Raw genomic sequence first — 25,394 nt, forward strand, 5'->3', positions numbered from 1 at the left:
GGCTACTATTAGAGGTTTCAGATTCTGCAATGCAATAGTTCAAATTTATACGATGAGTCAGTAAGTAGGCAGTTGACAATTTTCAAACTGATAAATAATCCCATGTTAATGAAATAAGATCTTTGTTTACAAACCAAAGTTACATTTTAAGGTGCTGCTTACTTTCAGCAAGGTGCATATTTTAAACAGGTATGACCTATTAAATGTATATCTTTAATAAAGCAAATAGTTTACTTTTACAGAAGCTTTAAAATACAAAAATGTACAGTTCCAGTTCAGAAGCATCAGCTATTCACAAGAAGCACTGCAATAAGGGTAAGTTAACTAAGCACCAAACCCTTGCACTTGGCAGTGTAAGTGAAATTTAATGGCAAGACTCATTTGCCAAGTGCAACAATTCTTAAAATTACCAGTGTTCAGAACAATCGGAAGCAAAGGACAGAGTAGCACCTACGTGGTCAAAATGCAGACAAACTTTCTTTGTTTCCGCAATTCACTTATGGAGGACCAGAAACTTGCCAGCATTTGTAACTGTGAATGAACGGCAAAAACTATAGCAATAATTTTGGCACTTGTTAGAAAAGTTCAAAAGTAAGTGTTTTCATTAACTTTCATTTTGGTCTTAGTATGGATAACCAGTAAGTACAACCAAATTTAGGGTTTAATATTAGATCTAAATGACAAGATTTAGGAAACTCAAAACCATTCATCAAGTTAAATAACCACTAACATTTTCAGCAGAGGGTTTTCAAAATTATAGTAGTACAGACCATTAACAACTTACAGACAGAAGCCACACTGATTGTGCAAAGCACATTACTGTAAAAAGTCTATGTACAGCAAACAAATCTTTGTAAACATGGTAAGTATGAAGTTTCAGAAAACATGGTGACAATATCATAAATACAGGCAACATTGGCATCCTCAAACAGCACAAAAGGTAACAATCTGGGCCTGCAAATATAGCCCGTCACCATACAAACAAAAAAGGTGGTTGGGTTTTAAACACCCAAATGTTTAATAGTTTTAGTGTTGTGTATACCTTTTATTTATATATATATATAATCTTACGTATTTATTTTTTGGTATCTTTAGATATAGATGTACTTAGTTTGTAAAAACAAAAACAACAAATGTGCTTTATCTTCATTGAAAAATTATGTAGTTAGAACTAATAACCCATTTTACTAGTAGTTAACATATTAGAATGATATGACTTAAGAAAAATACAAAAATAAGATTAATACTGTCAAAACTCTTATACCAGAAAATATTGTGGTTTTTAGACTCTTTCAAAGATGAAATATGAAAATTTAAATAAGCTTTAACTATATAAAGAATCTTCTGTAATCTCAATTAATATACAGTGGGATAGCTATACATATATTTACCATTGTTCTTCAATTTTTAAGCACCAGTCACTCTCCCGGATCCACTTTGGTTGGAAGGTTATTCCTAATTCCACAGGTTCACTTAATGGCACATATTGACCTCAAATAATTACTTTATCCTTTTAAAAAAAATAATGTTCTTTTAACTAACTGCTACCCCACATTTCAGTTCTAGTATCTTCTGAGCCAGCTCACTTTTTTTTTTTTTTTTTTTTTTTTTTTTTTTTTTTTAAATCAACTGTAGCATCTGAAATAAGACTTTAAATATATGCAAGTAGTCCTTTAGGCTATTCTTTCACACACTTAAGGAGCACTGTGTGGATAATGCCTTTGGCCAAATGAAGTAGTAACAGATTGTGTATTTGAAAACCAGTGTCATATTATCCACACAGATACTGTCTACTTTAAGCAGCCTAGATAACATTTGTGACACAAGTTTGAGTGGTTCCAGCTGATCTCTACTGAGAGTAAGGGAACTTTGACTTTTGTAACTGCTTTTGCAACAGTTTCAGAATAAACTCACTTGTGTGGCACACCAAAAGCTGCTGTTGCACTTCATTTTAAAAAAAGTTGCCCACAGGCCATTTACTGAGAATACAAAGGCTTTACAGCTTGTCCATTATAAATTTAAACAGTGTTGAGCAAAGTGACCACTATATATTTGCTTCAACATATTAAATGTATTTTAGTAAGATGTTTAACTATAAATCTATATGAAAAATAGCTATAAAATACAGTGTTTTTTGTATGGTAGTCCTTCAGCAGTTCTCTTAAAAAAATGTTTTGAAAGTAAAGGCAATATACACATCTTTAAAAGCATTTCTACATCACAGTTTTGGGCTGTTTCATGTACGTCTAACAAACATATTGGCCATGTTTGCTCAGCACTGCAGAACTGAATTCAAGAGTTTGTACACATCACCCAATAACCCCTCAATTCTGTATTTAATGAGATAAACAGGATATAACCAATACACAATTGCAAAACAAGGTATATATAATTTATGACTGTTTGGCCCTGTGCTGCATTTTCCAATGTGAAAAGCAATTAGTACTGATGCAAGTAAGACGGTCTGCGTTCGTGCTTTACTGGAAAAGATTTAAAGCCCTTATTCATCTGTTTGTGCTGGGAAGCCTGTTGCTGTGATTGCTGCTGCTGCGCATAGGCAAAGCTGGAGGAAATTCCTGTTGCTGAAGCACAGTCGTTGGCTGCTGCCCACACAGGTGACTGGAGGATCTGCATCGTGTCGCTCCACTGGCTGACGGGGCTGCTCATAGGATACAAAGACGTACTCTGACTGGGTAGTGTGTTCATGACCGAGGACGTATGCTGCCAGGGTGCCTTTGGAGGCCAAGTTTTGGTTTTATTATCCTGGGAGAGAGGGAGGGGGAGACAGGAAGAAAGAACAACCAAAATATTTTCTTTTGGGGAAATATTTACCATTTCATCTTGCCTCTCCCACCACCACCACTACATTTTTCAGAAGGTTGATTTAACTATCTTTAAAAACAGGATTGATGCATATATACAGCACTCTTCATTCTTACAGTACTTGCCTAATGGAAAAATCTTCTTATTTACTTCAGGGCATTTGTTTGGCCAACAGTAGCCTTGCTTTAAGTCAAGATTCCTAGCAAGAAAAGTCATCAGCCTGGTGATACTTTAGTTTTCTCTGCACAGACAGTTTAAGCTGATTGTGTTGCTTCTTAGCTTAATTTGAAGTCTGTTATTTTAATTGTGGAAACCTCAGCTGCAAGAGGAAAGTGTTAAGTGATTTCCAACTTTTAAATTTAAATTTGGTACCTTTGATAGAAGCATTTAGAGCTACTTGAGTGCAAGTGGTTTGGGTTTTAGCTGAGGTAAACAACATGGAAGTACAGATGAGGCTAGTTTAGGCTTCCCCCCCCCCGCCCAGTGAAAATCACCCCAACACACATGTGGGAAAAATGACTAAGAGAAGCCATTTTCAGCTTACCTGATTACGGTCATCTACTGCAGAAAGAAGAGGTGGTGACGGTAGCGTACTAGGTTCCTGCTCGCCGCTGCTGTGTTTTCTGGCGAAAAAGAGTAGTGATGTTTATTTTATTTTTTTTTTTAATGAGTCACCTGCATTAATCTGCCACTGGCATACCATTCTGTAGTTTGTCTGTCACATTTGATAGACTAGCATGTGTACTCTGATGTTTCACCTTGTTTTATGAATTTGTTGCTCAGCACAGGTGAAAGAACAAGCTAATGCAGCAAGAAAACTGCTGTAAAAAAAAAAATACTGTGAGGGACTTAACAGGGAACAGTAGTTCTCTCTGAGCTACACCTTCAGCAACATGCACGTGTGTTTTTGTAAAGGTGAAAGAGGAAGAAGGGCTAGTTTTTTGTCCACTTTGAATAAATCAGCCAGAAACTACTATTTTTTCTCCTTTTTTTTATTTAAAAAAAAAAAAAAAACCACTGCTCGGGGAGTTGTTCCCCCCCCCCTTTTTGTTAGCTTTTCTGAAATAACTTTAAAACAGAAGGAAAAAAATGAGTTGAACAGCTGAAACTGATTGAAACAATTTCTTTGTTGAAGAAATTTAGAGATTCAGCCTTATACCTTTGGCTTAAATTTGTGATTGAATTTCAAATTCAAGTCTTTGTCAAAGTCATAGACATTTCTGAAGGATTTTTTATTTTTAAATTAAAGTAGAATCATTCATCCTTAATCTTAAAAATCACCATGCTCAGAACTCTACAGCTGAGTAGTCCTTTGCAGGACAACTTTAAAAGTGCTCAGCCCTTTTGCCTTCATACTGTATTTTTATTTTGTGGTATTTTGTCAGTCTTGTGGGATTTTTCTTCCCTCTAAAAACAAATAAAAGAATAGTACTGTTTGCTGATGGCATGAAATACTGTTAAGCTGTAAGCTTAAGTTTTTATTTAATGAAGCACACTTAAACCCCTCCTGTTCTGGTCCATTACTTTCAGCCTTCTTGCCTTAGTTTCATTATCTTCAGCTACAGTATACTTCCTTTCTGCCAATGCATACAAAAAATAGCTGTCCAGGTATAATCTGCTGCAGGAAACTGGCAAGACAACCGCTGACTCATCACCACCAAAAAACCAGACAATCTTGTATCTAAATGTATTGGCTCTGAATTATTCTGGTGATCTAAAAATAAAAATATTCTATCTGGCCACAGAACTAACTAACTTGATTTTTAGAAGAGGTTTTGAAAAATAATTCAAGTCTGATCCCAGACTGAAATAGGGTTGGAATTCATGCTTTATCTTGTGCCTTTTAATTCTCTTAACTACTCTCTACTAAGGGATCAACGAGGTTCCAAAGATACAGAGCTTCCAGCCCTTTAGAAAAACAGAAAGTAATTATGCTTTAATTCATACCACTATTTTTAAGTAGATTGTTTGTAATTGAAAATTCTGGCTTAGTTCAAGTTACTAAGCTTATTTATTTATGCGATTAATTTTTCTCTTAATGAAGTTTCCTCAGAAGGAAAGAACTTAATAGGCAAGTGTACTCAAGGGAATTTTTTTTTTTTTGGTGTCACTTAGGGATCGTAGAATCTAGTACACTACTAAAATGGTGATGGTGGTAAGGGGAGACACAGGTCTAGACAATGTTATCAGCAGTGTTGCTTGAGTGCCACAAAATTGCAGTAGAGGCCAAGGAAGAGGAACTTGCTGGCATCAAAACACATGATGTTAGGGGCATGACAGTTTCCTCTTCACCACAGGCAGGACATGACAAAGCTGCAGTGAAGTACACTGTTTAGAAAACCAGTTCAAAGATGAACTCCCTCTCAAAGGCATCAGTAGTTTAGAGAGAAGTGTCATCCAAAATGGATTACCTTAGAAGAGGAGAAACATCAGATCTTTCCAGACATACTGGGTTTCAGCTAACAACGGATATTATACAAACTAGCATCTGTACAAAAGTGACAGCTACTAATATAGCACAAATTGAGACTCCATAGCATTGAGATCAGATATACTCTGATCCATATCATCAGTATAGTCTGCAAACTGTTTTGTGCGACTTCCTCTAACTGGCAGGCGTCTGCTTTGTTTGGTTACTCAAACCAAATTATGCAGAAGTGTGCTGAAGTGGTACACGTTTCTGTTAATTTTGCTCACCTTCTCTGCTTTACAGCAGCAACAAGGTCTGGCCCTGAGAACATGGAGAACAAACTATCTCCATTAGCTGAGGAAGTCTCATCACTTGAACTGGCAGAGTCTCCTTGAGTACCAGACCAGCTGTTCGTCACGTCACTGTAAGACAAGAAGTATATTAGTTCTTGTTTCTACAGTGCCTGGTCCAGATTGTATGCCCTAGTTCATTACGCTGAATCTTTGCAACAGATGATACCTCAGGGCACAAAATGTAAATACTTTGTAAAGTACCAGAGTAACATAAATACTTCCATTTATTTACTTCCAAGTGATCACATCACTGCTATGTCTTACAGTCAATTTATACATTCTATTAAAATAATTTCATAAGCTAAATTTGATGCCACAGCCTCTCCCTGGTCTGGAAGGGGAAAACAAATGACACTTGCTTTTGCAATCACTGAGGATGTGGCTATTTCATTGCAAAGTAGTGCACATACTTGAGCTACTGGTTATAAACTACCCTGAGGATACCCCTGAGTATTGCTACTGCATTATGGATAAATGGATGCAGAGTCTTGAAACACTTCTGTTGTAATAAATAGTTCTGCTTGGAAGAAGTGAAGGGACTACCATACCTGCTATAAGGTACTGTGGCATGCCTTACAGCAGCAAGATTAAGTTGCTAAAATCTGGAAGGCTGAATTCAGTCAAGCACTGTAGTTTTCACAGTGTCAGTCTTCATCAAAACTACGTCTTAAAGGTCTTCAAAATACTGAAATAAAGCAATTCTGAATGAATCTATACTATAAATTCTTTATTTCCTCTGTTTGAGGAAGACTCAGGACACATCCCAGTCTAAAGAATGCATCAAACAAGTGTCAGTGCTTCAATATCAACCTAAGCAGGAAGCGCTCAGAATTCTAACCCTTGACTTAATGAAGTGCAGCTTCATTACATCACATGCAGCAGCAATCAGAAAACACCTACTAGTTGACAGTATCCCCACATTCAGCTGAGTTTGAACATAAACTAGACTCAAATACTATAAATAAGATACTGCTTATCCAATCTCTTACCCTTCTGTGAAATACTCAGGAAAGGGCCAGGTTTTGTGAGGATCATCAGGAAGAGGCCAGTTGCTACGTGTGCTGCTTGGACGACGGACATGCTGTGCTTGCCTTTTTTGTTGCATAGCCTGGTTGACCCCAGCAACATAGCGGGCAAATTCTGGATCAGAGCCAACTGAATAAAAGAAACCAAGAAGTCAGATGCTGACATTCAGCTGTTTCTACTGCTGTTATCCCCTTCATGTAATCCTTTAAGCTTGAATGTATCCCAACCAACAAAAAAATAGTTCCATCACAGATAAATGCTGGACAACAGTTGATACCTCTTGATGGAGCAACGAGGGACACCATGAAGAAAAATATTGTAACAAGAAGTAGAAACACACGGTCCATATATAATGGATATGGGTCACATGGTTTTCCCCCCACTCCTCAAATATTTCTCACAATGGAATTGCCCCTGCTAATTCTTTTCTATCAGGAGAATATTATTTGTCACTATGATCATGGCTAGACACTGAAAGGTCCCATCAGCAGACACTGACAGAATTAAAGCCTGTAAATTTATCCAAGCTCAGAAAAGAAAATATTTGAATTATTAATCTTGATTCTGAATTGCAGTGTAGCTTGCAGCTATGTTGTGATTCTGCTTGTTTCTTGAGAAATCAGAATCTCAGGTTCTCATTAGAGCTACTAGCCCAAAAATTGCTCACTTCCTTCAAGGGCTATAGAAAAGCAGGACATTTTAGGATAAGATTGACATATACTGAAAAAAATAGTGATACATAAAACTTTGTAAAGCTTTATGTTTCCAAAACATTAAAAAAAAGTTATGCATGATCTTCTGCAGACAAAGTAAAAACCTTAGTCTAAAAGGTATTTTAAATGCCTGATTTGCTCTGACTGGTCAGAACAAAAAGTTTATGTATTAAATAGAGTATTAGGTGAATAGCACTAGGAAATATTGGCTATTGCTGGCAATATTTAACTACTCTTTGCTTTGTAAAAAGACCCTTATAAATAAAATGTAAAGGAAAAGACACATACCTGCAGGGTCAAAAGGCAGAATTTCCCCTAACATCCCAAACACTCCATCAGTTTGGTCACGATTTGGCCATGTGTTGTTTCTAGGTCCTTGTGGTTTCTGTCCTAACATCTCTGACATCATATTGTCCATATAGCTGCTCACAAGACCCAAGCTGTATAAGTCAGAGCTTAAATCTGAAAAACCAGGATTGTTCCACTGGTTAATATGAGACAATCCAGCTCCAACAGCTTGGGCTGGCTGCTGTGAAGAATTAGTTAGCCATTTGGCAGGTACACGTTGCTGTGGTCCAATAGGTTGAAGCAAATGTTGATAATACTGCATTTGCTGCTGCTGCTTTTGTGACTGCTGTTGCTGCGACAAGCCTTGCTGAGAAGGATGCAGTGGTGGGTGAGAGAGAGATTGCGGCTGCTGTTGTACTGTTCCTGATTTTTGTTCTGTTGCCGTAGAGGATGCAACAGAGTTCCTTCTTTTCACCATTGGAGAAGTCTGCTGGGATTTGCCCATGTTAAAGCCAGACAAGAAATCTATAACATCCTGCATTTCTTGGTCAGTCGGTAAATTCATACCTTTCTCATCCTTGCCCTCATCTGTTTTGAAGAAGTTGTCCCGTCTTTCAACTAGAAACCCATTCACTAACTGATTATTTGTGCTCTGAATTGACTGCAGTGGATCTGTGGTCCTAGGGAAATTACCAATGTTCAAAATGCTCTGTAATCGTGCATCTATGTTAGCAGGCATTTTAGCTTTCTCCTCTGAGTTGGAACTTATGAACACATTTTTGGAAGGTGTACTGGGGATCGAGTAGCTTCCACTATTACTTGTACTAGTGCAGGAAGTTTTTTTTGTAAACCGGGAAGTCAGTTTTGAGAATGTCTTTTGCAGACCACCTGATGATTTGCTTCCATTTCCAGATGGCAGGTCAACTTGATTCCCGAAATCTGAGATTTCACGTTGTAACTGGATCTGAATACAAGGCAAAGCTTGCTCCCTGCAGCAACAAAAACACCTGTATCAAACCAACTAATACATTCCATTTATCCTAACATCCTATCCTCTGTCTAAAGAAATTTCAATTTGTATTTTGGAGAAAAATGCGTATTTGGGTAATCAATAGTGCAGGAAACAAAACCAGAGTTTTCTATCCAACTGGTTAGTTCCTCAGCTACTTCCTATGATAGAAATGTGAAATATTATTAACATTTCCAATAGCATTTACTACAGATTACTTCACTGATTTAAACTTTCCTACATTTATGCTCTACTTGCCTTATCCTATTTTAATTGTGCTAAATGGAAACTAATCTAACATAAATCAAGTATTTTTGTAAGAGACGAACTAATACTTCTGTACACATGTATAAATTTTGTTTTTTTAAACAAAACCCCAAAACTGCTGTATCTCTGTACCCACAGAGTCCCTATATAGAGTATCAATTTCTTACTCAGAGTCCTACTTTCCTGTTGAATCCTTTCTAAGGAATTGGTACTATTGAGTTCTTCAGTACAGACCTTTAAATAACGATGGCTTTGTTTAAACTAGAAAAGTAAAGCATGAGGCTCAGAGATGTACCTTCCTTCCTTCCACCTGTGTATGTCAAACACAGCAGTATAGAGCACATCTACTAGTCCCAAAGTCTTCTCTGGGTCCAGACTCCTCTGTAGCAAAGACATTGTTGCTGGATCTTCTTTCAGACACCTGTAAACATTAAATATAACCTTTAAAAATAAATACATCAAAAATTTGACTTTAATATTAAACAATGTTTATCACAGTAGTTACATATAAAAGGCTGATTAATTATACTATTTCTGTTCCTACAGAGGTACAGCTAGTAAAGGCATCATAATATGTGAGTGGCTGGAAGTCCATCCCTAAAGGCCAAGTCTACAGTCCTGTTTTCTCTTTTTATTGTTGAACATACAACTAAACTAAGTTACGAGTGAGAGTTACTTTAAAAAAAAAAAAAATCAAGATTAACAAATATCTCTTTAGCAGAACAAGCATAATTCAGGCACAGAGGTAGAAATAAGAAATACACAAAGTCTATTTTTGGAAAATGGCAAGAGTACTCAATAACATGAAATGCTAGTGCACGAGATTTAAATCTTGGCACCCTAGGCAATCCAGTACTAAGAAACCCCCAGCCTGAGAGGCCTAGTGTGGAAAATTATTCAGTATATCCAGTAGTCTGTGCAAGATTTCACTGAGCCATGAAGATGCAGAACTACTGTTTTCTTCAGCAATGGAACAGAATTAACATTTAATTTAACATGAGTCAGAATAACTTAAATCTCAATACAGCCATATTACTTTGTGAAGTACTTCGAGCACCTCCGGCACAGGTAATTAAACAGGGCGCTCTCGCTATGTGTCAGTAGGGGGAGCTCTTCCAAAGAGTTTAAACTGGGGGTCAAAGTAGTCTGCTTTATTCAATTCTTCCATAATACAGCAATTTATATAAAGAGAACAGAGCAGTGCTAGTTTATATTCTATAGGGAGTAAGGACGAATTTGGATAAACAGACTAGCGATTGACTCACACTTGTGGACGTACCATCGGTACCGCTGGTGACAGGCTACCTCACTAAGGATTCAGATGAATGAACTGTGTTGTACTAAAGTTCGTAATACTGAGTACTCTGAAGTGAGAGAGAGGAACAATGTTCCAATTCCAATTATTATTATTTTTTTTTTTAAGAGGGAAGTAGTCCTCCCCTAAAACACGCAGATGAATGCTACATTCTTTTCTAGACAATTAACTAAACTAGGAGAAATAGTGTCTCTAGAACAGTTCTGTGGTTCATACCGGCCTTTAGAGAACAGCTCAGTGAAAACAGAGCGCGTGCTAAAACCCTTGCCTTAATCTCCTCTAACTACTGGCCTTCCTGAGGTCATAGCTGAGTGGACCTGCTGGAGAGGAGTGCAGCAGGAATGCTTCTGGACTTTTTTGTTTGTTTATTTTTTAAACTTTTCTTTCATCATCTAGTTTTTACTTTCTTTTTTCTAGATTTCTCTCTCAGATAGCATTGCCTCTCTTCTGTTGCCTCCAACGCACACCACTAGTACAGACATTTTAAGTCCAACTGTAAGTCAGTCTGTGAGGAATGGTGCTATTCTATCAGTTCCAGATAAAAGAACTCAAAGAAGATATGCCATAATTAAAAATATTATCTTTTCCAATTGTACTGGAATATTTTTTCCTATGTATTTAAACAGTCATAGCTACTAGTGTAATCTGCAACACAGTATTTTTATTTACCAAGTTGATGGAACTTGCACCACAATTCTGGATCCTTCTAAACTTATCTGAGGAGCATAGGCTTCTTTATTTTCAATCTGTGCTGTGTCCACAACCACCTAGCAAATAAAAGGAAAATAAAAGCAAAATGATTAAGAATTAGTTTCAGTTATTTTATCACCCCTGTAGTTAAGATTAAATATCTTACCTTTCTGCCATGCTAGAGGTTGAAAATAACCAGACAAAAAACAAAACAACTCATAAATCATTGTAAGTTGATTTGTTTTAACATCTGAAGAGATGGAAAGCATATAAAAGGATTAGTTTGATATATTATCCTATACTGCAAGGACTTAACTCTCCTCATTTACATATTGTAGTTATGAATCACTATGTAGCTACCAACTGCTTTACATAGCAGCTGGTAGATATCAACGGCTTTGCATAGCAGCTGTTACATTTGAGAGGTTTGGATCCAAGACTCAAATTATTACTTCAATAGTTCCCAAACACCTATTTATCCAAATATTAAAAAATAAAAAAAACTAACTGTAGTACATGGTACGATATAGACAATTAGTATTTAATTTGAAACACTCAGCATAGCTTGCAGTTCTTCAAACACCCCCCACCCTTTATTTCTTTGTTTTGTGTTTATAAAATCCCATACCAACATTTCTGTATTCTCCCTACTGGAACTGCAGCATTTTTAATTCCTGTTTATATAATAGGAGGAAGCTGTTCAATTTGTTGAATTCTGAGCCTTCTGTAGGATATGAAGATATACGGAAGATGAAAGTTTTGAAAATTAACCTTCTGTCATAAGTCTGTCTGTTTATGGAAATTGAGAAGGAATTGATTCACCTCAGCTTCATTTAAGCTTCAGTACCAGTGCTAGTAAGTTCCATATTTGGTTTGTGCTTTCTGTTGTTGTCCAGTCTGCATGGGTTGGTCTTTTTGATCATTTCCATAATTTCCTATTTTGGTCATGCTGAACCAGCAGCTTTTTGGCAGCAGTCAGCAGTTCTTGCTTCAATGACTAGCAGATTAGCTTAACCTTGAAATGGCAAAAGTCCTCCGGTATAAATAAGCCTCAAAGGATATTACTGGCTTTTTTGCCATGCTGGTTCCACTTCTATCTGGTTGTCTTCTACTGGTTACGAAGAAACGTGAAATGTGAGTAACGCTGAGATTCTGTTCTCTCCTGCATTAACCAAACCATCCAACAACGCTTAAGCGCAACTATTTCCCACCTTTTAAATATTTTAGCGCAATGCTTTAGATATCCTCCAGTAGACTCTGAACATTTGCCTTAGTTTATTCTGACTTCTAAAATGTGTCTAAGCACAGTTACAGAAAGCCATTTTATAATGTGCTCATGAGGGGAAAACATCTTATTTCTTCAACAACCATGCAATTCCATTCCTTTTTTTCTTCATATTTTACCATTTTAATTTTATTAAATTTGGTATTCTGAGATTCAGCTTTATTGCAATTATAGTTGGGGTAAGAGAAAAAAACTTGAGAATGATTTTCTCAACACCCAAGAAATATATACAGTCTACAATTCAGACCTGTAATTCAGGAGCAAAATTCTGATTTGTGCAGACTAAATAAGCTTCTGGTGGTGCGTGGTGGTGCTCGTGGTCTGGGTTTCCCCCTCTCCTTCCTTTTCTCCTCTCTAAAAACAGTTTTACATTTCTCAACACTTGGTCACAGTTACAACATCTGGGGTTTAAAAGTTACTAGGATATTCAGTAGTTCTGTAATGTATGTTGTTTTCAACTACAGAAAGATCTGTTAGCACAAAAAAGGATGGCTAATTAGAGATTCAGTTAAACCTACTCGTCATGACTTTGTATGAGGTCAAGTCGGAGTTTATTTTCACCCATCCTCTGAATTAAATTCAAGTATTTTCATACATGCTAATTTTATTAAGACACAGATTTCTTCAGCTGACCCAAATCTGAAAATACAGTTTTTAAATATATATGCTAAGGTAAAAATGGAATAACTGCACTTTTAAAATTATTTGTTTTATTAAAAAGTAAAGCCAAAAGAACAAAGCAAACTAACTCACACCTCACTGTGCTTTCTACTCTTATTGGGAGTTTCTTCTTAAAAGGTACACAGTGTATAGGCTAAACAGTTAGACTGTCTAATGATGCTCTATTTGGCATTTAAATGACAAATTAACTCCCATTTCTCAACTAATTCAGATAATTATTTTATAAAAGCAGTAAACCAAAGCCTGTGTAATATTGTCCCATGATTCACTTATCTGTGCTCAAAATAAATTCAAAATAAACACATTTCTCACTCCCCGCCTGGTGGGTGCTTAGAGGATGCTTCCTGTGCATCAGACATCTATTGTTCTTGTTTTACAGGTGTTTCCTCCCTCATCTCCACCCACAGAGTGCTTTAAAGAAGAGAATTAAAATTTCTCGTCATTGCATGAGGTTATATACAAGTGTAACTGAATCTTGTAAAAAATTACGGTGCATAGTTCACAAAGAAAAGCTCAACCCTCACACCCTTCCAAATTATAACAAATCGTAAGTGAGAACAGAACCAAGAAGGAAGAAGGCTTGCAAGTCTTTTGTTAAGTGTGTATCTCATTACTATGCCTTTGAAGATGAAAACCGGCTATTTTCAGAACAAGAGATTCAGGCAACAGCCTTAGAGACATTCATGATTCTACTCAAATAGTATTCTTTAAATCAACACTATTATCTGGGAGACTGTATGGGTAAGTTTTACGCTGACACCTCTCCATACGTTATGGTAAACTTGAAGAATATCAGCACTTCTATTACTAGCAAGTCTGACTGGTTATGTCTAGATCGGGGGACACCAGAAGACTTCCAAACTCCTGAGTCCAAGTATGCCTCAGGCCCCATCCCAGGTCTTGTCACCGCAGGAACCAGGTATGCACAGAACTCAACCCCTATCAAGCCTTTGTTTCCTCAGAGAGGAAACAGTGGGAGGTGCAGCATCCTCTGAAGCTTCCCTGATCTGGATGCTCAGGAGCCAAGAACTCTTGAAGGGTTACACCATGCTCCCACTGGTCATTTGAGAAAGCGTTCCTTTCTTGGACTCATTTCCCATACCTTGCTGCTGACTCTCAGCATCCTACAATGCACTACAGCACATAAGATACTAGCCCACCTAACTATAGCCCTTTTCCAGCCCTTCTTGCATTTACTAGTATTTAATATGTATTTTTCCAGAAAACACGTAATCAGAAATTTGACCAATCCAACTATTCCACAGCTGCCTTCCTATACCTCCTTGTGAAACTTCTTACACAACATGCTTGATGGTCTACCACTTCCTATCCTTAAATCCCTATATCACAGTGAAAATAAGGATTGATAGCAGCTGCATGGCTGTTACTATATTGATAGTCTGTCCCTTTCATTTTATGGATCATTCACATGACAAGTCAGTTAGGAGACAGTGTCTTGAATTCAAGTATGACTTGACCGTACTTCCCTAACAAATATTTAATACCAAAGGGATATCTAAGATCTGATATCTAATATGAAAGGGATGCTGAAATAGAAACATCTGACAAATTTATTATTTACCATTTATCATTCGCCATTATTACAGAACCTATTAACAGAACCAAAAATAAATGCTTTAATGAACTAAGACTGGAGGTCATGCAAAGTCACTTAATCAGCTGCTTGATTTGCTTGAAAAAAATAGGGTATTTTCAGAGTATGCAGCAATACAGATCTTTTTATCAGAAATCACAACTAGTTACAAAATCTTGATGGCCTGCACTCACCTTGAACAGAGTGAGTATATGAATCAACAGGAAGGACTTAGCTCACAGAAGCTTAAAAGTGATTGAAAGAATACTTTACAGAAACTATCATGAGCTGTGATATACCTTTGTACATCCTTTTCCTACTGCACTCTTGCCCCCATTTTATTTGCCCAGTCAAATGAAAGTTCATAGTAGTCCAAAAAACCTTTTTGTCATGAATGAGCACTTTTTTAAATAAAAAGGTTGCAGTAATTAGTTATAGCAACACAAATGCATTTTCTTATCAAAATATGTATTTCAATCATATATTTTTAGCAACTGATAGTGTAAAATATATGCTTTTTACTTTTGAAGAACACATACTGTGTTCTTCATAGAATTGTATTTAATTGCTCTGTCCTATGTTGTAGATGTCAGGTAGCATTATTTGGCAGGGAAGACTTACTGGTGTCTGTTAGGCAGAAAACACAACTTCCATTCAAAAGAGAACGGAAATGAAAAAAAGGGCAGTTTTCAAAGTTGATCTCAGAGAAGGGGGTTTCAAGGTTTTTCTTTTTGGTTTTTTTTAACAGTCACCTATAGATTTGAAAATCTTTCTATTTTGGTATGTATTGGAATAGAGGCTTCATTTCTAATCAATGGAGACTATAAAGTACACTGCATTTTCCTGTTCGTACCAGCTATAGATAGTATCTATGAACTTACATTCTACAGGGATACACCTTGTTCATAACTCAAGTAACCTGCAGTGTTAAAATGAAGCAACACGAAGCAAGACACTGGAAATGAATTTCCAAACTTTATATATTCTGAAAAGAAACTAGATATTTTAAAACGGTCCTTTTTTGCTGAGCCTATCCATAGTTACTTACCAGTCCAGCTTGGCCAAACAACAACTGTACAGCAGTTTTGCAGGCTCCTCGCCAAGTCGAAGGGCAAACCTGATTTAGTACTTCAGTAACAGGAGAGTCATCCCGTGGTGTCAGTCCATTATGGCATCCAGCTTCTTTAATTAACTGCAGCATTGTGTGCTGAAAGTCATAAAAACTTTGTCATACCAAACATGGGAATCAGAAATGTTAACACCAATACCTCCATATGTATTTGCCATTGTTCTATGCATTAATAGCGTCTGTTACCCCTAAGCAGTCTTGTATAGTTATAAGAGTTTAACTGCAGAACAGAAATCTGGAGGACAGTCTCTGCTAATTGGAACATTATTTTCCTCCATCGTCATAAACTTTACCTTATGCTCCTGCAAAACAGTTTAATCAAAAGTACAAAAAGTGCTGCAAAGACGACAGAAAAGCAGCATTTGAGTTGTGAGTTGTTTAGACTCTTTCAGGAGCAAGGAACTAGGCTTATCTAAGAAAAGTGCTGATTAAAATTAACCAAATTACTTCTGAATGGACACCTTTCCTTTCCTTTGTACTGAAAATTCCATTAACTTTTCCACTACTTCTAAAATACAATTTAAATTGTTTTGGTAACATTGTTTAAAGTTTTTAAGATGACATTAAAAGGACCTTTACCACAAAATTTTTTTTCAAATACTTCCCCCTTAACGTTAAAGGGTTGAACCTGGGGCATTTGTAAGGGTTCACTCTCCTCTGCACTTTCTGATACCTAATCACCTACTTCCAGAATAGGAGCTCACTTACCTCCTAGACTTCTATGCTTTTCTTAGCTTGGACTGAACTTGCCTAAGTGGTTAAAAAGTTATTAAAGGAAGGCATGGACCTACAGCATTATCCCATCTTGTTCATAGGAAGTTAGGCTAAAAATATACATTTTTAAATATGAGCTTGGCATTGAACTTACTGCAGTTGTTCTCTTAATTTTAAGGAGTTCTATTGATTTTTTACTGCTGTGATTAGATTCAGGGTTATTACCGTTTTCAGCTTCAGGTTTTCTGCTGCAGACTCATTAAAAGATATTCCTTTCAGAAAATGGGATCCTATCTGAACAGGTACAGTGGGGAGTTCACACTGAATTGGCTGAGGTGGAGTCTGTCTCCTTCCTGTTTGCTGGGCTTCAGCTTCACTGCAACAGCCCTGAAATACAAAAGAACAGATCAGGTAAAAGAAATCAAAGATGTTAAAGAAATCCTAATATCGGAGAGTCCAATTTACTTTGAAAGCAAACAGCGAAGAAAGAGAGGGCAGGATTAGCAGATCTTACCTGAAGACTTGCTTCAATAGCCTTTGGGTTCAAGTGGAAGCCAGCCTTCATTGCATATTCACAATGGCCTAAACTCTCCAAAGCCACTTTGTAAGCCTGGTATTAAAACAAATAAAGTTGAGGTGCAACAGCCATAGTCCACAAGTAGGTGTGTAGTCTTTGCATCTGGATACATGTGTAAAAATCATTATATGGATTTACCTTACTGAGCTCTACAGCGTACACACATTTTTCATATAAAATTCCAACACTAGTAATTCTCAAATACTTCTTGGCTGCCTGTGGTATACATTTCTGCAATAATGTACTCAGTCCTATTTTATTTCTTGGCCCACTGACTGTACTAGATACATATGAAAGCAAACAGATTTTAAAAACTCACCTGCAAAGCACTGTCAATTTTCATGTTTAGCTCTTTGAGCTGATGTTCAGGGATTGCCACACTTTGTGAGCAAAAAAGTTGCTGAACTTCAATTCCAGCCAAACATCCATCGCAGCCTCTTTCTCGCAAGCGAGATGTGGCCTGTAATGTAAAATAAAAATCTAGAGTAAAGAGTATTAGTTCAAAATTAAACCAGATCAAGTTTAACTAGATTTAAAAAGCAGAGTTTGAAACAGTATAAAGAAGATGAAGAGAGGCATCTAAGGGGAAAAGATCTAGAACAGACTGTAACTGACTACTACTGATACTTTGAAAGTAAAAAATCCCACTTAATTTGTACAGCATGTAGGTGTTGGCTAGCAACTTAATTCAACATTGTTTACTGTTACTATTTCAACTCCCTCTCTGGACTAGGGATGCTGTTACATAGGCCACATGATGACTGTGGCTACCAGACAGAAGAGGGACTTACAATTTCAACATAAAGGGTATTTTGAACACTTGCTACAGGAACAGAAACACAATCATGTGTACAAACATTTATGTGTACATAAGAAGATATACTTTATCAAATAAAGGGTGATTACTGTGATACATTTTTAAGAGAGCCTTACAAGACTGCAAGTGGGTTGTTAAAGACAAAAAACAAAAACAAACAAACAAAAAGTTAAGGTCCCAGATCTGCAAACCCAAGTTTAATTTCAACCACATTGAAAACAAACTTCATAGCAATTACAGGACATTTCTAGAAATTATAACATGGTTAAGGAACAAAAGTATATTAAACATGAAATGAATTTATTTTTATAAAAAAGAAGCAACAGCTCTAATCCTGGTAAAATTTTAACAAGATTATCTATAATATATCCAAAGCAAACCCAAATCCCCATTTTTCTCAGTGGGAGAAGTTTATGCTGTGGCATGAATTACAAATAATTCGTCTACATTCATAGTTCTACAGGAAACTTGTTTGTTTTCATATACCTGGAAAATGGAAACCCTGACAACGTTTCCAGTCAGGATGATTAACATGCCTGTGTGGGCTGCCAAATTAAGACTTCAAAAGCACATGCTTCATATTACTTGAATTTAAGGAAACCATGCAACTAATGTCTGAAGCCATTCTGATCTATCAGTTTGTAGACTTCAGTAGCATACAGACAGAGAAAGATTCATAAAACTGCTTTTCCTTCTAAAGTACTTTTTCCTCGCAAGAAAAATTAGGATTCCACAGATGACAAGTGTTTGTTAAAATACAAGTCCAGAAAATGGTAAATTTAAGTAATGGAATTAACATTCCAACAACTTAGAAATCAAGCAACACCAAACTTAACAGTTCTCCCTCAGCATGAAGACAAAAAAGAAAAATCACCATAACAATTTTAAAATATAAAGTAGAACTCATGCTCAAAATTTAAGAGAAATGGACATTAAATTATTTTTCATAAAGACTTCGCTCTCACTCTTCAGAAATACTTGTTTAAAAAGTTTCCTGTGTCCCCTCCTAACCACATCATTAATTCATTAGTAATAACAGACAACTGTTTCCACTGTTTGTGGGCTCCTTATTTACAATCATATCACAAAGAGAAAAAAAAAACCCCAAACTATAAAGGGCAAAGATAGTGTAAAATACCACACGGGTAACAAAAGCTTTAGCATCCGAAACCACTTGCACCATTCCCCCATGCAACATAGCACACCTTTAAAATTACAGATTTTCTTCCCTTATTACGGCAGCTAGGCCTGAATTTAGGTTTCACTAAATATAATGCAATTTCACTACAACAAGACATCCATACCTCTGCTGCTCCTCTCCATGATCTTATTGCATCTTCTAGCTCATTTGTGGGGCTTAAATTTGAGGCTCCAGCCCCACTAACATTCTTTCTTTCCTGAGCTACAGCTTCGGCAAAGCAAGAGTGTGCCACTGGCTGGACCTTCTGCAAAGCTTGCGACAGGAACTGAAAGTGGACCTGCATCACTGTCAAGAAACATCGCCCAAGCACCTTTGGAAAAAAAAAAAAAAAAAAAGAAAACACAAACACATTTTTAGCAAATAGGAAATCTTATGGAGTGTCCCTTCGTCCTTCCTGGTCAGTGTTTGAAGTAAAGAACCAAGTTAAACTCAGACTTTTTTTAATTTAAAAAAATAGTAATGTTTCAGATTATAAGTAGCAGATAATATTTATCTATTTACTTAAAACAAGGTAAACTGTTAGCGAGCATTGGCTTTAATGAATTAAGGGGTGATCAGACTGATTTGGTTCATAAAAGTAGAAAGGCGGCACGGAGACTTGTGAGTTCAAGGTATGGTTACTTGAAAAATGAAAAGCTCATTTCATTACTTAGCAATATCAAGGACATGAAGCAATACTAAAATGCAAGGAGCATATTATCATAAGGACAAAGTCAACACCAAACCCGGCTGCACCCAGATACAATTGAATTTATGCTTTTTAAACAAAAAAAACAAACCCCATGAACTACTTCAAAACACTATCACAAAATCAGATAAATTGCATCCACAAGTTTATCTTCCAATCAAAGCAATAATCAGTAATACACAATCAAAATATTTTGCCACATAAGACAACAGTGTCATTTTTTGAACCAGATCATGACTGCAGAATAGACACACAAAGCTGCGGCTCTGTCACTTGTGCTGTTTGACAGGAACTGCTAATGCTGACGCAAATTTCCACTCCAGAATACTTCATTGCAATGGGTCACGTAACAGTATGCATGCGCAAAGCGTGGGGGCAAGCAGGGAATAAAAAGCAAGAGAAAAGGTGCTGGGAGGTTTCTGGCGGGCAGCTGGGCCGTGGGGTGCCCCAGGGCCCTGCTGCTCCCGCGGGCTCCGGGACACGAGGGGCGGCTCTGCCCAGCACCAGCCGGGCTCCGCGTCACGCACTCCCACAGCGGCGGCCTTTCCTCCAGAACTTCCATCCCTCATTTCACCTCCCTCTCAACACTAACGCCACACCTGAGGATTACAACCAGACCTGCACTACCACAGGCAAAGCAAAACAAAAGCACAAACTGAGTATTTAGGGGCACCCACTGCACATGAAAGAACAGATAAGCACACAACTTCCCGGGAGGGCGACACAGAACAGAGGCACGGGAGCAGGCGTGCTCCGTTTTCAGGGCCACGCTTTCCCACGTGGACAAAAGCTAGTAACGAAGCAAAACTAGAGCACAGCAGAGAGGCAAATATTTTCCAAGTTACTGTAGAAAGCCTTCAAGAAGCTATTCAAAATGTTTTCTTTCTTTTATGCAGTTTGTCACACCAAGCAGTTTAAAATGTATATTTGACTTTGATTTATTCAAAAAGACTAGACTTAAATTCCATTTTAGGAATAATGTCACAAAATACACAGATAACGTACAAAGCCATCAAGCCTTGGCGCAAATAAATCATCTGGCTCGTTTTCAGCTACATTCTTCTGGAACAAAAATATTCAGACACAATGATCTTACTGGCAAGATCCTGCAGTCACACTTACAGTTATATGCATTAACTATCTATTTTAAAAAGAATCAGCAGTGGCAATTCTTTTTTCCATTGCATCCGGTCTCCTTTTGACATTCCATTCTGCTTCAATCACTTCCCTTCTTTGTACAAAGCATTAAATAAAACATTTTTGGTATTCTGACTGACCTCTGAAAGTGCAGTTTGCCTTATTAAAAAGTACTCAGCAAATGATAAAAGGAATAGAACTCCAACTTTCCTGGCTACAAAATTAGAAAGATTTATAAGAAAACTGGAGGGAGAGAAGACTGGTAATCTGAGTATTTCTGTGTATGGAGAACGCAGTACTCAGGGGAAGAAGAAACTAGGACTCATTAGGAATTTCAAGCCAATTAAGTTTCAAAGAATATTTAAGGTACAGAGGTTGAAGTTTTCCCTGCCTGGGGATAACACTCAAAATAAACAAATGATTTAGTTTAAGTGGCAGCACACAACATTCCTAGTATAATTTACAGTGTTAAGCAGTAAAGAGAAATACTAACATCTGCTTTACTTGAACTTTTATTTTGTGTGATGAATAACCTATTTCAGTCTTCCTTAGAAATGGTTAAGGATGGTTTTAACTGCTTAAATAAAATCCAATTGGTGGGGGATTTTTGCACTGTAGTTTAAACACTCACTCCAAACACCAAACTCATTTTGTTTTAAAATTCGCTTCTTGGGGATTCTCTTCTGCAGAGCCAGGTCTCTCGCTCTGCTGTGGCAGCAAAGCACAACCACCACCAGTTTAATAAATACAGCCAGCCGTTACTGGGTAAAGTGTGTAAAGCAGCATACTAAGTCCTTGCTGCAAAATCTGCTGAACACCATCAGCATACAATGTAGTGTCTTCGCAATTAGAGTACAGATACCACCATCTATTTTGAGTTTATTTTTCTCCACTTTCCCATGCAGGAGTGTTCAATCCTCCTTCTTGAGACCATAAAAAGGACAAACTAAAGCCTCGGGACTATGTAACAACCAAAGACGAGCTGGAATCACCACAAGTGTCAACCAGTAAGTTCTTCGGTTTTTGGTTTGGCAGGGGGGGAATGGTTCATTCTTTTGTTTTGTTTTTTAAACCACTTCTTAGGATTATTTACATTGCACATACGATGAGCTCTTCCAGCCTGCAAACTTTTTATCCCATGAAATACACCACTAGCAGCTCTGACTTTCCTAACCCTTTAGCAGGAAGGGCAGCTACCTCAGCAGCTGAACAATCTTACCTAAAGGAATCTGGCAAAAAGTTGGGGCAGCTGGAAGTAATGTAATTTTCAGGGAGGTCTTGTATCAGACTCTCTTGTCCCTAAAACAGGTGACAGTTTGTTGAGTTTATTCAGTGTAGCTTGCTTCCAGTTGCAGTTGCTTAGAGAGTTACTGCTCCTTTTTCATCCATCTTGAGGGAAAAAAAAAAAAATATCCAGAGTTTCCTTTTCAGCACTTTGTTTTGTTTTGTTTTAAGACTGTATCTAAACTGACACTTTTGGAAGCATGCCTTTCAAGCTGTGTAACTTCAGAAACATGCAGTACAACAACAGCTCATCGCCCAAGGATTCACCCAAATACTTAGGTGCAATTAAGGGACAAACACGACACCACAACTGACCGCTAGTAACCAAGCTAGCTAACACGATCAGATTGGTTATGTACAAACAAATCTCACATGAAGATACAGAGTTTGGCTACACTCCATCCCATATTATCATCTTGATGGGGGCACGCAATCAATTTTGAAATATTTTGCTAGACAAATTGTACACAAATACTGCACAGATTTCACTGCTAAACACTGATTCCATGCAAATTCCCAGGCAAGAAATTTTAAACACAGATTCTTTGAGACATTCACTACTGTTGATAAAGTCTGCAAATAATCAATGTCAGTCTTCTAACCTTGATACAAATACCTCCCATTCCAAGTACCATTTTAGAGAATGGGGTTTTTTTGTTTTTGTTCTTTTTTTTTGGGGGGGGGGGGGGGAAGGAGTGGGAGAAGGCTTTTCTCCCAAGCAAACAAAAAACCCCGAACACCACAGCACACGCTTATTCCCTGGTTTCCAACCACCCTCATTTCCCTTAGCACAGTTCTTAATAGCTTTCGTGATGGTAAGTCCTGCCTATAACTTATCTGCCCACTGAAGAGACCAGATGAAAATAGCAATATAATTACCTTAACAATGAGATATTACTCAAACTGGTGTACCAGCTTGTGAGATAACCCCCTTTCCCACTCAGTACTACAAGTGAACAGAACATCACTCATTTTCACTACGTCGCGATCCCCTGCAGCTCAGCAGAGCCACCTCGCGTGACCCAGAACTCCTCCATGGGCAGACACCATCCTGCTCATTAAACAGAGTCACCTACAAGACAGACCAGATTCCAACACAAGTTATACCTTTACCTTCACGCTATTAGGAGACGTGGACAACCTGGCAGGCTCCTTTACACTGACAGTCAACCTAAAAACCCTGTAGTGGTAATCTGATATTGAGTGCTATTGCAACGCTAACTATCCTTAGACAATTTTTGGCTAAATTAGTGTTAAGGCTATCAAAAAAAAAAAAAAGAAAAAGAAAAAGAAAGGAAATCAAGTCTGACTAATACAAGATATTTCTGAAGACTACGCTAGCAGATCAGAGATTAGACTATAAGATTATAGACAGAAGCAACAGAATAGTATATAGTATTGTTCCAGCTGCAGTATTTTTCTACTGATTTGAAGCAGCTTTTTGCTAGTAACCATTCCCCATCTCCGAGAAGTCTGCAGCCGATCCCTGCAAACCACAGAAAAGATAATTCAAAAGATGTAATTTGGGCTTTACAATATTTGCTAAGGAAAGCATGTGTTTTATGTTTACTAGGACATTTTTGTTCCATATGCTTCTTAAATACTCAAAAGAAAAGCCAAAAATAATCACCATTTAATATGAATGGAACTACTCATAAGTATTTTGCACCCCAGCCATGCTTCCCTTTTGTTTATGAAGGCAACATGTATGCTTGTCATTACCACTTTTAAGAAAATACACAAACTCCATCTATAAATAAAACATGATTCATTCTTCATATTTTGCAGTTAAGCCTGGGGTTTTCTTTTAGCACTTTTATTTTAACACTTTTATTAACAGTTTTAGTGTACTCTTCTATATTACAAAACTCTAATGACTGCTCCGAAAACTTAAAGAACATAAAAATACACTTTCATTCCCCTTGATTTCCAAGCTGTTCCTCGCCCATACAGGTGCAAAACTCCTAAGAATTCGAGGTTTTCACAGGTTTTTTGAAAGAGAAAAAGGAGAGTCAAGAAAAGCGGAAAATAAAAGTCAACATGTGCATTTCGGGAAATTAAGAAACCTTGGCAAACTCCCTCTGTCACCAATACTTTGATGAAGGGAAGTCAACTTTTTATATATCCTGGCAGACAGCTCTGAGCAAGCAATCTCTGTTCTGACAAAATTAATTAATTAATTAATTAAAATCACCCATCACGGCTACAAGTCCAGGTTGCACAATCTTTTTTTAGTTCAAATCCAAATCAGTCTACGTTCATCAGAACTTGAAGTTTTCTTAATACCGCCTTCCCTGAGAGCTAAAGCCCACTACACTGGTTAAAAGCATGTAGCATCTCACGAAAGCTAGAGCTCTCTAACTTTTAAAAGTCAAATCTGCTCCGCTTACATGTCTCATTCATCCTCAAAACACCCATCCTTTGTTGAGGGAGGCTTAGGAGAGGAATACTTTCCTTAGTTGAGGTCATGCATAGAAAAAACTTGATTTGATGCCCTTCTAATGAATTTTGGGTTCTGTCCTTCCAGCCCACAACGAATTATGACTCACCTCCCATTGCTCTGTAATGCCAGACTCCATCCCCCAAATTAGGGGCTCCTGAGCACCTCTTGACAGGGTGTTTCTGAGCTGCCACTCAGACATTCAATCATCTCTTAATTCTTTTTTCAGACAGATAATCAGCTCAGTTCTTTCAGTCATCTACTAGAGAAGCTGGAAAAGCAACTTCAGATTATTACTCTGTTTTCCCCTCCATCAAAGGAAAAATTATGCTGCTTGTGACACTCTTTTCCCCTGGCTTTCCAAGTCAGTGAACCCTGGTAACAGTCAGGAAACTCCTTTTTTTATTTTTTTTATTTATTTTTTTTTAATTTCTGCTTCCATTAGGTGGATACAGAAGTGAGTTTTTTTAAAACCTGTTTTATGAAATGTTTACTTTTCCATAGATCAAGAAAAAAATTAAAGTTTTAGCATAAATAGCTCAGTTTTCAAATCACAGAAAACAGCAGGAGAGGATCTCAAAAGGTCATCCTACTGTCCCAAGCAAGGAACAATCTTAACTGAGTCAGTTCTGACAGATGCAGGTTTAACCTGTTCTTTAAGTTCTTTACGATGGAGGCTCTGCTGCCTTTGTAGCAATCCATTTCAGTGCTTCACTGACATGACAAAGTATTTCCACAATATCTAACATGTGATTTAAGTTCATTACTTCTTGCTCCATCTTACATGGACATGAAGGACAGAACACTGCCACCTCTTCTGGCAGCTTCTTGCATATCTGAAGAATTCTGATTTTCCTCCTTAGTCTTTTCTGTAAAGTCCGTAATGCCAATTCTTCTTTTCTTTCAATCTGTCCTCTATTTTCTGGATGTCTGAATACTCTTGCTGCTCTTCT

General features: G+C 37.3%; 1 protein-coding gene across 7 annotated transcripts in view; it reads right to left on the reverse strand.

Moving 5' to 3' along the window:
• Positions 1-79: 79 nt before the first annotated feature.
• The window catches only part of GARRE1 (granule associated Rac and RHOG effector 1), a 61,825-nt gene continuing 36,510 nt past the window's right edge, over positions 80-25,394 (reverse strand). For all 7 annotated transcript variants that reach the window (XM_064519685.1, XM_064519678.1, XM_064519683.1 and 4 more), the window contains 12 exons: positions 18,996-19,202; positions 17,194-17,334; positions 16,812-16,907; positions 16,523-16,684; positions 15,503-15,661; positions 10,874-10,971; positions 9,185-9,310; positions 7,614-8,602; positions 6,576-6,741; positions 5,521-5,655; positions 3,368-3,446; positions 80-2,763 (listed from right to left, as the gene is read on the reverse strand). In XM_064519685.1, the coding sequence (XP_064375755.1) occupies positions 2,440-2,763; positions 3,368-3,446; positions 5,521-5,655; positions 6,576-6,741; positions 7,614-8,602; positions 9,185-9,310; positions 10,874-10,971; positions 15,503-15,661; positions 16,523-16,684; positions 16,812-16,907; positions 17,194-17,334; positions 18,996-19,202 (2,682 nt within the window). In that variant the 3' untranslated portion in view covers positions 80-2,439. The remainder of the gene's footprint in view (positions 2,764-3,367; positions 3,447-5,520; positions 5,656-6,575; positions 6,742-7,613; positions 8,603-9,184; positions 9,311-10,873; positions 10,972-15,502; positions 15,662-16,522; positions 16,685-16,811; positions 16,908-17,193; positions 17,335-18,995; positions 19,203-25,394) is intronic.

Source organism: Dromaius novaehollandiae, chromosome 13 (genome assembly GCF_036370855.1).
Source record: "Dromaius novaehollandiae isolate bDroNov1 chromosome 13, bDroNov1.hap1, whole genome shotgun sequence".
NCBI lineage: Eukaryota > Metazoa > Chordata > Aves > Casuariiformes > Dromaiidae > Dromaius > Dromaius novaehollandiae.